We start from the raw sequence: 14,229 nt of genomic DNA, 5'->3' as shown, positions 1-14,229 counted from the left end.
CATTTTTATTCACGTAATAATAAATTAGAAATCAGTCTTCATCATACATAATAGAATATTAGTCTACTTATAATAATCGAAGGATTGTAATATATTAGTTTTTTAGTATGTTAACATGAGTATGGACGGATTGTAATATATTAGTTTTTTAGTATGTTAACATGAGTATGGACAGTCAGGTGTAAAAATATGGGTGCTTACAAGTTACTCAAAAATACGTCCCATAGTTCTTAATTCGCTGACATAAGAGCTATGGGACGTATTTTTGAGTATGATGAGTTCACCCATAATTTGACACTTGACTGTACTAAAAAAAAAAAGGAATTCAGCTTTACAGTCAACTATAATTAAATTTATTATTACTTACTTTTTTTAATGTAAAGAACTAAGAGCCATTTTAAATTTCTTTTTCTGCCTCTCTATCGATCGAATAAGCAAGAGTGATAGAGAGGCAGAAACCGAACTTTCGATTGTCGTGTTTCACGGTAGGCCATGTGATTGACCTAGTGACGCATGATGTGTCATTGATGATGTCAATGAGGTTTGTTTACTGTATGTGCTAGTAGTGCCACCTACGCAGAGCTTTGACTAATATTCCCTATTAGTGACAGTAATTGTTTTTAGGGTTCCATACCCAAAGGGCAAAAACGGGACCCTATTACTAAGACTCCGCTGTCTGCCACCAGGATGTATGGACATGAACCGTGATAGCTAGACAGTTGAAATTTTGACAGATGATGTATTTCTGTTGCCACTTTAACAACAAATACTAACAAGTATGGAACCCTCGGTGGGCGAGTCTGACTGGCACTTGTCCAGTTTTTCACAATGTTTTAAATGTAAAGAAACTAAGAGCCATTTCTAAGTGGTCAACCATTCGTTATTAATTGCTAAAGCTTACATACTGTAAGTAATTACTGTGGGTCATTGAGCTAGTTTCTGTCCAGCTCTAGTTTTTGTCCACTTGACCTGATGAGTGATGTGTCAATAAAATTTAATATTACCTTACTGTAGTTTGGTCTAGAGATCTAGAAATTACAATAAACATTCTCTACGAGAATGAAAACATTAACATAAATTAAATAAAATCAGTAAAAGAACCTCAGATTTCTCTTCCGAGATCATACCATTTTATCAGACACAGAGTAAAAGACCACTACTGAGCATAGGCATCTCTTTGTGTATGCCACTTATCCAGGTCCTGGGCTAGTCTCATCCAAAAGTGCCCTGCGATTTTCCAAATGTCATCCACCCAACGTGCCAACGGACACATTTATAATCTATGGGTTTTTAAGTCTATTCTAACAAAAATATGTTCTTCCTGCAGGCCGTCTATGTCCCAGGGCACGGTGATCCACAGCCAAAGGTTCCAGGAGAAAGATTTCACAGTCGCCACTCCCGAGGAGTTTGTCAAGCGGTTCCAGGGCACGAAGGCTATTAATAAGGTATGTGGTATTAACAAATAAAAATAACATTTCAAGTTTCCTGAGTCACTGTAAATTTTAACCATTTAATGGGTCAGAAAAAAAAACAATTCTAGCCAATTTCTCTCTTAATCAGCTTAAAAAATCTGTATAAAAAAGTCTTAATAGATGAGGTTATAGAATAGGGTCACCCTACTTTTGCCTTTTAAAGATTGCGCCTAAAAAGGGTGAAAATACACACATTTCAAAACTTTATCAAACAAATATAATTTTTAACCATTTTCTAGAAATATACAGATTTAGTGCATAATTGTTTTCCATAGCATTTTCTCGTTCCAGATTTTCACATTCATAATATGAATAGGACATTTATGGATTCTGTAATCTTTCTAATCTTTGTCTGTGTGCGCAGAGACCTTGCATCTTGACCTGAGATTGCGTTAATGATCAATTATGATCAATTAAATGGCATTGTTGTGATCGTGACATTCAAATGTATTTCATTATATTTTCTCATGAACACGCCGTTGATGCAATGCAATAGGGAGTATTACTGCAATGTTCTGCCGCCAGAGTGCAGCACTAATTTGTTTAGTAACCATAGAGCAACTTATACATACTAGGCCTTAAACAGTTTTTTGACAAGTTTTCACTATGACATTGATGCACCATGGCGTATTGTTTACAGGTAGCCTACCGCGAAACGTGAAAATCGAAATTTCTTTTTCTGCCTCTCTATCAATCGAATAAGCAAGAGTGATAGAGAGGCAGAAACCGAACTTTCGATTGTCGTGTTTCACGGTAGGCCATATGATTGATTCAGATTCAGAGTTTTATTTGCTTAAACATGGTATTTACAATAGGTCTTAAATACTAATACAATAGAGCTACATGTTTGGTCATAGAGACATGCAAATATTGTGTGATGTCATGTGTGTCGCATGCATCATATTTAAATTAAATTAATATTTTAGTACTTACTAACTAGGTAATCCTATAACTATGAATATATGTCGTCATTAAGATATTCCTGAATGGTGTAGTAGGCCTTAGATGCTAAACAATTATATAATTCTTTATTCTTTATTCAAACACTATGTATAAGTTAACAGCTCCAGCCAAGGCACTTATACTGTTAATTAGGTTCATATGTTGTCAGTATCAGTCAGTATCATAAAATTAGTAGGTACACTTATTGTATTACACACTTATCTTTATAATTGAACATACATAATATGTATTACTAAGTTACATAGAGATAAAAAAAAAGAATCTGATATTAAATAACATAGGTAGAGTTTAAAAAAATCCTGATACTACGTTGTAGGGACGGCCACTTGTCTGCGAATATGTCTGCGTTTTGGACTGTAGCTATGAAGTTATTTAGTAATTCTATTGCTCGGTACGTGGGTGCGTTTGAACCGTGATAGGTGCGAACATTTGGATATGCAAAAAGGTTTCTGGCTCTACGTGCGCTACGCCCTACTGCAGCTATGTAGTTGTCTGGGGTAAAAATACGCATACGCTCCAGAACGGATGGGTTGTCAATACGATTTCTTAAAAGCAGACAATAGTGTAAGGCAAGCGTTTGCTTACGCCTTAGCTCGAGAGACTCTAACCCGACCATTCCCAATACAAAGGATGACGGAAATAAGTACGGGTAGTATCCGTAATACCTTTTGTAAAGATGTCTAGCAAATTTACGTTGGACGCGCTCGACCATTATGGTATATTTTGCTTCCCGAGGGTAAGGGTATAGGTTGCTTCACACAGACAAAGATTAGAAAGATTACAGAATCCATAAATGTCCTATTCATATTATAATGCAATTTTAAATTCACTAACGCTTTCCAGTCTTAAAATATTAATTGGCAATTTATTGAATATCCGTGGTGCCATACCAAATATACTTTTTGATACAAAAGCGGTTCTGGATGATTTATAATTAATTTTCCCCTGTTGCCGCAAACTATTGAATGTGGTGAACTGGTTCATATTACATTTGACATACATTGAAATTTCATACACATACAAACATGGTAAAGTCAATATTTTAAGTTTAATAAAAAATTCTTTGCATGATTCCAAGGTTCGAATACCGCATACTGATCTTAAACATTTCTTTTGACTCAAAAACACCATTTCACGATCAGTGGCATTTCCCCAAAACATTACACCGTATCTTAAAGTAGCCGTTACATGTGCATGGTAAGCAGTCAGCACTGCTGTTTAATCTACAACCTTCCTTAAATTATACAATGCATAGCTAAATTGATTCAGTTTCCTACATATATTGTCAATTTGATTTTTCCATGTCAAACTATTGTCTAAGCTTAATCCTATCTACCTTAATTCACCTAGTGACGCATGATGTGTCATTGATGATGTCAATGAGGTTTGTTTACTGTATGTGCTAGTAGTGCCACCTACGCAGAGCTTTGACTAATATTCCCTATTAGTGACAGTCATTGTTTTTAGTGTTCCGTACCCGAAGGGTAAAAACGGGACCCTATTACTAAGACTCCGCTGTCCGTCTGTCTGTCAGAGCAAATTAAAATTAAAATCACAGTAATATCTTAAAAACTATTTGTCATATGACACACATCCCTTGAGACTATCTACCCACTGTTTCTGTATATGACAGATACACATCCTTTCAGCAATGGCTTATAGAATACTGTTGTGGCTATCCCACAATCGCCTTTGTATTGACGCGATATTATATATTATGTTTCCGATTCAGACCACAAGATTGCAGACTCCAACGCGCATGGCCCCTATGGGTATCGTGCGCGCTAGAGGGGCTGCCATCTTTTGGCCTGAAACGGAAACATATGTGCACATGTATATTGCCAAAGCAAGTGCTACCATCTACCGTTCTCGTCGGTACGTTTCCTTGTGCATAGTAGGTTCTGCCATCTTGTGGGCTACATCGGAAGCATAAACGACACAATTACGCCTCGCGCCATATATCTGACGGCTCCTATGCTGTCCCCTATAGTTCATGCACGGGGACTATACACGTGGGGGCATTTCTGAACTCCTTATAGTCAGATACTACATACAAGAGATCCCTCTTAGGGATAAGTTCGCCCTTGTACTACATGTATTTATGTTCTATCTGATGTAGCTGTATTCTAAACTAGAGCATTTAGAATATGATTGATATTGACTTTAATGTTTACTTATTGTTTATTTTATCTTGCAGGTCCTAATAGCGAACAACGGAATCGGAGCAGTAAAATGCATGCGCTCGATCCGAAGATGGTCGTACGAAATGTTCAAGAACGAACGGGCAGTCCGGTTCGTCGTTATGGTGAGTTGATATTAGGAAACACTTCAAATTATTTTGTCAAAACATATTAATTTGTGTTATTTCAAGTAGAAACACTATTATGTAAATTATAAACTGAAATAGTTGTCATGTTCGAAAGAAAAAGTGACCAAGTCCTTCAGTGCCTAGGGATTAAGAGTCCCCAGCAAGCTCAGTTCTTCATATAAACGTCTCATCTTCTCTCATTTTAAAACGACTAGCTAGATTGCTCTGAAACTTTGTACTGAAGATGGCCTGTAAAAGCGTACTTTCAATCTGGAGGTCACGGGTTCAAACCCCGGCTCGTACTAATGAGTTTTTCGGAACTTATGTACGAAATATCATTTGATACTCACCAGTCGCTTTTCGGTGAAGGAAAACATCGTGAGGTAACCGGACTAATCCCAATAAGATCTAGTTTCCCGTCTACTGGAACGTCAGATGGCAGTCGCTTTCGTAAAAACTAGTGCCTACGCCAATTCTTGGGATTAGTTCCCAGCGGCCCCAGGCTCTCATGAGCCGTGGCAAAAAGCCGGGATAACGCGAGTAGGATGATGATCAAAAATGTTTTTTGTGTAAAAATAATACTTTTTGTTATTGACAGGTGACCCCCGAAGACTTGAAAGCGAACGCGGAATACATCAAAATGGCGGACCACTACGTGCCTGTACCCGGCGGCTCCAACAACAACAACTACGCTAACGTCGAGCTCATCGTCGATATAGCTATCAGAACACAAGTGCAGGTACTGTTACTATTAGCCCCTGACTCCCCCCTGTTACAATTGACCCCACAACAACTATGCTAACGTCGAGCTCATCGTCGATATAGCTATCAGGACACAAGTGCAGGTACTGTTACTATTAGCCCCTGACTCCCCCCTGTTACAATTGACCCCACAACAACTATGCTAACGTCGAGCTCATCGTCGATATAGCTATCAGGACTCAAGTGCAGGTACTGTTACTATTAGCCCCTGACTCCCCCCTTTTACAATTGACCCCACAACAACTAAGCGAATATGGAGTCCATCGTCGATATGGTTATCAGGACTCAAGTGCAGGTACTGTTACTATTAGCCCCTGACTCCCCCCTGTTGCAATTTACCCCACACCAATACAAAATGGCGGACCACTACTTGCCCATGCCACCAACAACATCAACTACGCCAACGTCGAGCTCATTGTCGATGTAGCTATCAGGACTCAAGTGCAGGTACTGTGACAACTGACCCCTCTTACAACTGAACCCTCTTACAACTGACCCCTCTTACAACTGAACCCTCTTACAACTGACCCCTCTTACAACTGACTCCTCTTACAACTGACCCCTCTTACAGCTGACCCCTCTTACAGCTGATCTCTCTTACAACTGACCCCTCTTACAACTGACCCCTCTTACAACTGACCCCTCTTACAGCTGACCCCTCTTACAACTGATCCCTCTTACAACTGACCCCTCTTACAACTGACCCCTCTTACAATTGACCCCTCTTACAACTGACCCCTCTTACAACTGACCCCTCTTATAACTGACTTCCGTTACCACTGACCCCGGTTACAACGATACTTATTATAACCATAGATATGGCATACCCAAACCCAAACATAACAAGCGAAAAAGATGCTTCCAACGTCACGACAGCACACAATCACAATCTGTTTATTGTTTACACACACCTACATAGGCAAAAGGCGTAAAAGACACGACATAATTATAAGAATACCTAAGTAAAAAAGAGACGACTAGTGTTTGTCAATTGCGCGTCATAGTTAAAGTCCCACGGCTAAGAGCAAATGTTACAATCGTCACAAGTTACATATAGGCCAAGAAAGGTACGCTCGGCTAGTATGGCGGAATGGAAATAATAGAAGCTGAAATTTTCGGTGTATGGGACAGATAATAAATCTAGTGATTACGTCGACACATAATCCAAATAAATATATTACATTTAGGTATTTAAAAAAAAATGTAAAAATATAAAAAATCACAGAAAGTTTGTAAAAAATATTAATAACATTTTTTAAATTTATACTCATAGAGAAATATTTGCTTTATGACATTAAGCATGAATCACACAAAAAATAATTCTGTATCCTACATTTAAAGTAAGTAACCTACGGTTATTATTAAATTCAGTATATTTCCGTCCTCAAAAATGGTAATAGGCTATTTTTTCTCTCATTATTTCCAAATTACAATAAGTACAAGCGTTGCAATTTAATCGTACACTAAATAATACCGTATGGGAGGTTTTATGGGGTTGTGCATTAATTGCCTGGTTAAAAATGGTAATAGATCAATATCATATGGGATTTTTATTATGAGTTCTCCTTCATCGAATACCGTAAAAATCGGCTTGAAATATGATTCGTAACACAAAAAACCATCAAAAACGTTATCGTTGCTTTAAAGTTGCCGCGCACGAGCCAGCGAGCTAACGCGATTGGTCGTTGCATGGAGCGGGGCGACGGAACGATGAAACTTCCATCGCCCCGAGCGCGAATATTTAAAAAAGTATTTAGTATATTTACTATTTACTCGGTCAAAACATATGTACCAGTGAACGTAAAAAATATGGGAGACTAGATTCGAACTATAGTGTAAACAACTTTATTTACGGTATTTGACACATTATGACTGACGTATATAGAGATGTAACTAAAGCAAATCGATTGTCACAGCAAGCGATTACGATTGGATGGCACGTAGACTGAGGTATCGAATTGTGACGTATAATGAATTTTTATTTGAGATTTAAATAAAGCTAGAATTATATGGTTTTCCCGCAAGCTACCGGTCGGTCGGTGTATTTAATACACCGACCGAGTAGGTCGCACCCATTGTCAAAATTGAAACTAACTGGGGATCTATTTTAAAGTTTATTTATGTTATTTCTGTGTCAAATTTGTTGTCTGTTAAGTGACGATAAATATATCCATATTTACAGTTAATTATCCACCTTTTCCTTATTTTTATTAAAAGAAAAATGAAAAATTCATATCGATTTACTTAGACGACTACCGATTCATAACGATGGTGTTCGGCCAACCCTAAAATTAAAAAAAAAAAAGACGTAGAACGTAAACGTTCGCAGTGCAGTTGTTTTCCTTTGTGATTTCGATGTGCAAAACATTTTACGTAGTGTTGCTGTAGTGAGTGACAGACGTCAAATACCGTAAATAACGTTGTTTACACTATAATTATCAGCTTTAATCTGGGCAAGAGTGCTGTAAATAAGAAAGTAAATTTTACGTAATTGCAGGCTTTCCGTCTTTGCGTGCGCGTTAAATTTAATACAATAATAGGCCAATTATATAGGGCTATTATACTGACACACACCCAATTTGATAGCAGAAAAAGACGCGAAATTAAAATTTTCTTAGGGAAATCAAATCTTCGCGCCTATAAGTTTAAACTTTAGGTTTCAATAGCGGTCATTTAAGTACCACCCCTCACCACTAAAATGTAATTATCAAAAACGACAGTTGCTAATGTTCCCCAAAGTAAGCATTTCTGGTTAATGCTGCAATACAGTGGTACCGGGCACCTTGCGACGCAAGGCCGAGCAGGAATCGCAAACCTTAAAATATTTGCACTAATTAATTGAGTTAGGATTTTGTTAGTACTTTTTAATTGAATAGCAAAAAATATAAGTTATGCATTAGAAATACCGTTTTTATTCGATTTTTAATTAAGTAATTATTGTTAAACTTATTTTTACCGTGTGGTGTCGGTTAAAATTTCACTAGTAACATCATTTGGCGACTAGGGCAATAAAAGTCGACACCACAACCAACAAATTAACAAACAACAATAACCAACAAATTAACAAACAACAAAAATTTGCAGTAATATTCCAAAACTCGACTGAACGCAAGCGCACCGAACCGTGTCGCTCCCCTGACGCGACTCAGTGTCATAAAACGTAAGGCCGTGGTATTAACGACAGCGGATAGTTGAGCGGCGAGCGGTGACTGCAGGCGGCAATAAGGTGTTCAGTTAATGTTTTTATAATTTGAAATGACTTCGTTTCCATGTAGAAATAACCAAACAGACTTTAGAAGCATTTAATATTTTATTTGTGGCCGTATAAATTATGTTTTATTGGTAAATTAACTACAATTATTCATATTTGTGGATAAAACAATATACATACTATAATTAATACTAAATTAACATTAAATAAATACATTATTTATGACATAAAAATACATTGCGCGTATTTAACTACTTAGCACTGTTTAATTACGATACTTGCAAGCAAGTAGTAAAGTATATGGCTCCATCCTATCCTGTACCACGATATACAAGCGATAACATTTTTGCGACAGTTTTGTATAGATAATGGATTTGTCGCTAGAAAATTACGATATCGAGATAAAAGTCAGGTCTCTGAGCGCTATTGAAACCTAACGCTATACATGTTTTAAATTTGCCGCGCTTTTTCTAGTCAAGCTGAATGTGTTTCACTATAGAATAGTAATCGAATTGGTTCAGATTTAACGTTTAATGCATATAAATAACATAATTAGTAAATAACATAATTAGTAAATAACATAATTTTGGACTAAGTACATTATACATACCTACATGACATCAGGCTATGGTTTGGCGCACCGTGACCCTGAACGGCGCGGTAATGTGTTACGGCTGTTAAGTGAAGTCCAGACGGGATGATCAAATCGACCGATTTGATCAGAAATGAAATTGGGGTCAATCTCCAAATTAAGCAACAATTAAACAACTGTACCGATATTTGGAACCTCAGAATAATATACCCGGCCGGATATCGGATAGTAACTTTGCTTGATTTCAGAGTAAACAAATTGGATTTAAGAAACAGGTTAAAACCTGCACAATGCGGTGCGCATTGTGCAGGTTTTAACTGTTTCGTAAAAACCGAAATGTAGGTATTGTTAAATTTAGTTTGTAGTTAATTAGTTTTTTGGTGTAAGTGTATGAACCAAGGTCTGAAATAAATGATTTTTTATTTTTTTTATTGTTCCGCCGGCCGAAGATTCGGCGGTCGGATACCGAATATTTGGCCGACGGTCGGGCCGAATATCCGGTATCCGACCAAACAACTATCCATTGCATTTCTAATTGAGAGTGGCAACACTATCGTAGGTCGTATTGCCCTTTTCTAGCATATACGTCCCTCGCTCCTACACTCCCACCACACAGGCAGGTTGCTTTGTCAGTTATACAAGGCAAATTTTCAAGTCATTGGCATGCTGTTTTTCCATCTGGAAGGTCGTGAAGCTAAACTGCTGGTGAGTTTTTGAATTTGTACCTCAGTTTAGCTGACTATATTGAAATAGTTATTTATTTTACAAGGGGGCAAAGTTGTTGTTTAACCGCTCGTGCTAATATTGATACTTGAGCAAGTAAAACATTCGAAACATGGAATCTTGAGCGTTGCGAGGGTTTCAAAGCACGAGGGTTAAACAAAATTTGCCCCAAGTGAAACACAAAATGTTTCACCACACCAACCCGAAGCAAATATTAAATGTAAAAATATCATACAAAATCAAATACAAATGAATTTTATTAAATATTTATGATTTAAAAGTCAATTCTACCAGCAAACATAAGAAAACAACTCAAAATTTGCATTTGATTCCTTTGCCTCACTTGTGAATAAAATGAAACTTTGCTCTCAGTCTTTGAAGTGCAAAGTAAGCCTTTCCGAGCTGGTGTGAAATAAATAATTAAATTTTTCACGCCACTGTTCGGAAATGTGGCAATAGATGGTCTAAAACCAAGCTGGAAAGTAGGCAATAGCTGTAGCACTTGAACCACCACTACTACACTCGCGTGCAAAAGTATTGCATCACTTTGCATTTTTTCGTCCGCACCCAATATCTTTGTAATTCTATACCCGATTCTGAAAATTTTGGTATCAACTGAAAGCTTATAATGTAACGCATTAGAAAAATGGTAAATTCAATGAAATTTCGAATCTGAAGACTATAAAAAATCATAAAACTGAAAGTAGTCGCATAATGCTCCAAAAATAAATCCGGAAACTTGAGAATAAAAGTCATTTTTTTAATACAATATCGTTTATTATTATTAAATTAATACTTGGTATTGCCACCTACAGGCCTCCTTTCACAAACCAAGTGGTTTTTCATAGACGTAATTAATTTTCTAATGTGATCATGAGGAATAGCGTCCCACTCCTCCAGCAAGGCTCCCTTCAACTCCTCAACATTGACCAGGGCAGGATTCCGCTTTCGAACCCTCCTTTTTAGGTAGTCCCACACGTGTTCAATGGGGTTAAGGTCCGGGCTCATCGCTGGCCAGTCCATTGTGTCGATGCCCACTTCGAGAAGGTAGGCTGCGGTGGCCCTAGCGGTATGACACGGGACATTATCCTGCATTAGGATGAACCCCTCATCAAAAATACCGGCATAAGGAACAACATGTTCCTCCAGGATATCAGTGATGTACTTGGCAGCGGTCAATCCACTGTCACGGCCCCCGCCAGGCACGAACACCAGTTCTGTCCGCCCGTCGTAGGAAATGCCGCCCCAGAACATTACGGATCCACCGCCATAGGCGACCCTTTCGGAGAAGAAACATTGAGCGAACTGTTCTTCTGGCCTTCTGTAGACTCTTCCTTTTCGGTCACATCCATTCAAACACATTCTGCACTCTTTCAAGAAGAGAACTGGGGTTCATTGCTCAATGGTCCAGTCCTTGTGATTTTCAGTAAACTCTCTTTAGGCTGTACGGTGTCGCGCCAGCAATCTGGGCACCGCTGCGGGCCTCCTGGGTGTCAAGTTCGCTTTCTTAAGTCTTCTTCTTATTGTCTACTCACTGGCAGCCACTCCTCGTACCTCACGCAGACGCTGCTGGATGGCAATGCTGGTCTGGTGTCGATCTCGGAGATATGTTGTGACAAAGAAGCGGTCGTCCCTCTCTGATGTACACTCTCTGCGGCCGCTTCTTGGTCTTGAAGTAAAGGATCCAGTCCCCTGGAACCTCTGGTAAACTCTGCAAACTGCAGATTGGCTTAAATTCAGCTCGGCAGCTACTGAACGTTGGCTACGCCCCGCTTGCAGGGGCTGGGTGATTTGGCGGACTTCAGCTTCAGTGGTTTCCATTTTTCCAGGTCTTTTTCACGGGAAAATACGCGGAGATATGTAACGATCGACTTCTGATAAGTGACTGATAACAACCCCTTCTCTACCCCCGTTTTATAAGGGTCAAGGGTAACGCAACTCGTGCGCGTGATAACGTGAAACCGCTCACAAATCGGGAAAATGCCGATAATTTGAAAAATACTGGGCCGATTTCCATGTTTTTTTACTTTTCGTAAAGCTAAAACTTCAAGGAACATGATTACATTAAAATAATTTAGAGAAATTGACCAGTTTACAAATATATTGGATGCGGACGAAAAAATGCAAAGTGATGCAATACTTTTGCACGCGAGTGTACAATGTTTCATTATTATCATCATCTGTCATTGGTGACAGTTCGCTACAGCAATGAGTATAATTTAAAACATAAAAATCAATAAAAGGTCTTTTTTGGCGCAACTTTTTCCTTCAAAAATAAATTTAGGTTATTTATAGGACCAATTTCTTGTTTAAAAAAAACGAAATGTCAAACTATTCATTCATTCAGTCAGTTCATTCGATTCACGCTTAAGGCGTTTTTTACTTTTGTAGCTGTTTGTGGTTTTTTTAGCAAAAACGCTTCTAAGTTTAGAGTCCGTTTGAAGCAAACAACATAAAAACGCCTCTTAAATGTGATAAAAAAGAAAAAAGGCGGGATCGGAAAATTCTCACTTAATTGGATAGTACTATAAAATATAAGAAACACGTATCTACGCTCGCTATAAAAATGAGTTCTTCTAGTGAAGAAAATGATATTCTTACGCTGACGCCTACCGAAATTCAAGAGACAGCACAGGCAGTGGCTAGTAATTTGCTACCAGAGAAATCGCGGGCTAGTACTTATAGTTATCCAAATGTTTCCTTATTTCCTCGCAGTATAACACTTTAAACTCTCGCGTTTTGTACACATATTTAATTACACAAACGGGTCTACCGCGATATAATTTCATTGTTTTTACCTTTAATTCCGACGTTTCAGCTGAGTTGCACCAGCTGTGGTCACGGAAAGACTGACGTCCCAACAAATGTCAACGGAGATATTAATAAAACACCACTAAACTACCCGAAATTAGTTTATAAAAATGTTCGGGGTAGACAAAGAAATTGTAGCTACCCGTTAAAGTTTAATGTTTATTGTCCACGGCACGACACGCAACACTCACAGTATCCGTACACTGGTCCGAAGATATATCCGCTGGTTTCAACATTTGAATCACTGGTCCCCAAGTAGACGATAATTTGTACCCGTCCTCACGATTGAAATTTTTAGGGTGTTTTTTAATTTCAATCGCCTCTCTTACGATCCGCGGATAATAGTGTCGCTCGTTGGAGAGGACTTTGGAGGGGACTTTCCTCGCAGTAGTCGTGAAAAGCACTATGTAATGCCTCGGCCGGAAACGCTAAAGATGGAGTCGTATTATTCGAGGGCCTCCACCAACGTGTCGGCCCTCAAACTCACTCGTCCATCTTTTAGCGGTTTTCCGTCCTCTCCTACAATGTACTATAGTTGTCCGTTAAATTATCTAGCAAATAAAAACGATCCGGAATAGTGATGTGAAAGTGCAAGAGGATATTAGAAAGAGAGATGCCTAAGAGTAGCATACCATAATGAATACATGTGTCTTAGCTGTATATTGTATTGTTATAAATAATGTTAAAAATGCTTTATGTTGTTAATGTGTTCCAAATTGTGCTGCTTTGGCATTAGCTGTAAGGTGCAATTTGTTATTTGAATTAATAAATAAATACAATAAATGTTAATTTTACAAAATGTACCTATCAAATTGTATACTTTACTAAATATCTCTCTCCTCACAGGTGTTACAATAAAGGGTGTACGTACTACATTATTAATTAAACACTCATAATATAATTATATTACATACACATAATAAGTATATCATAGGATATGTATAATCACATTGGTTTGGCGTCTTCCCACCACCAGGCGATAACAAACATGTTTCAATATTATTCTTAGGTTCCGAATATCGGTACAGCTGTTTAATGACAGCATTTACACAAAAATAAAACGCTAATTAAATAACTTATCATATTCGGAACTACAGATGCAACGGATAGTTGTTTGGCCGCATACAGGATACGGGAGGTACGGCCTGACCATAGGCCGAATATTCAGTATTCAGCCGCCGAATATTCGGCCGGCGGAAATATTCAGGTTTTTCAGGTGCGCATTGTGGAAGTTTTGGCCTGTTTCGTAATGAACTTTCGCGCGGTATATAGGTCTATCACTAGGTACGAAATTAGTGCGCGAGCTAGTGAATGGAACGTTTAAATTGTTTTAAAATAATAATCGAGTACGATTATATTCCGATATCAAGCATAGTTATTTAGTACC

At 38.1% G+C, this 14,229-nt stretch overlaps 1 protein-coding gene across 2 annotated transcripts in view; it reads left to right on the top strand.

The window, feature by feature from the left end:
- Positions 1-14,229, top strand: part of LOC134803699 (acetyl-CoA carboxylase) — a 177,392-nt gene that overhangs the window by 59,028 nt on the left and 104,135 nt on the right. For both annotated transcript variants that reach the window (XM_063776493.1, XM_063776494.1), the window contains 3 exons: positions 1,328-1,445; positions 4,633-4,740; positions 5,342-5,482. In XM_063776493.1, the coding sequence (XP_063632563.1) occupies positions 1,328-1,445; positions 4,633-4,740; positions 5,342-5,482 (367 nt within the window). The remainder of the gene's footprint in view (positions 1-1,327; positions 1,446-4,632; positions 4,741-5,341; positions 5,483-14,229) is intronic.

This window comes from Cydia splendana, chromosome 27, assembly GCF_910591565.1.
Source record: "Cydia splendana chromosome 27, ilCydSple1.2, whole genome shotgun sequence".
Lineage (NCBI taxonomy): Eukaryota > Metazoa > Arthropoda > Insecta > Lepidoptera > Tortricidae > Cydia > Cydia splendana.
Note: the sequence above shows the minus strand (reverse complement) of the source record. Positions and strands in the feature narration are given on the sequence as shown.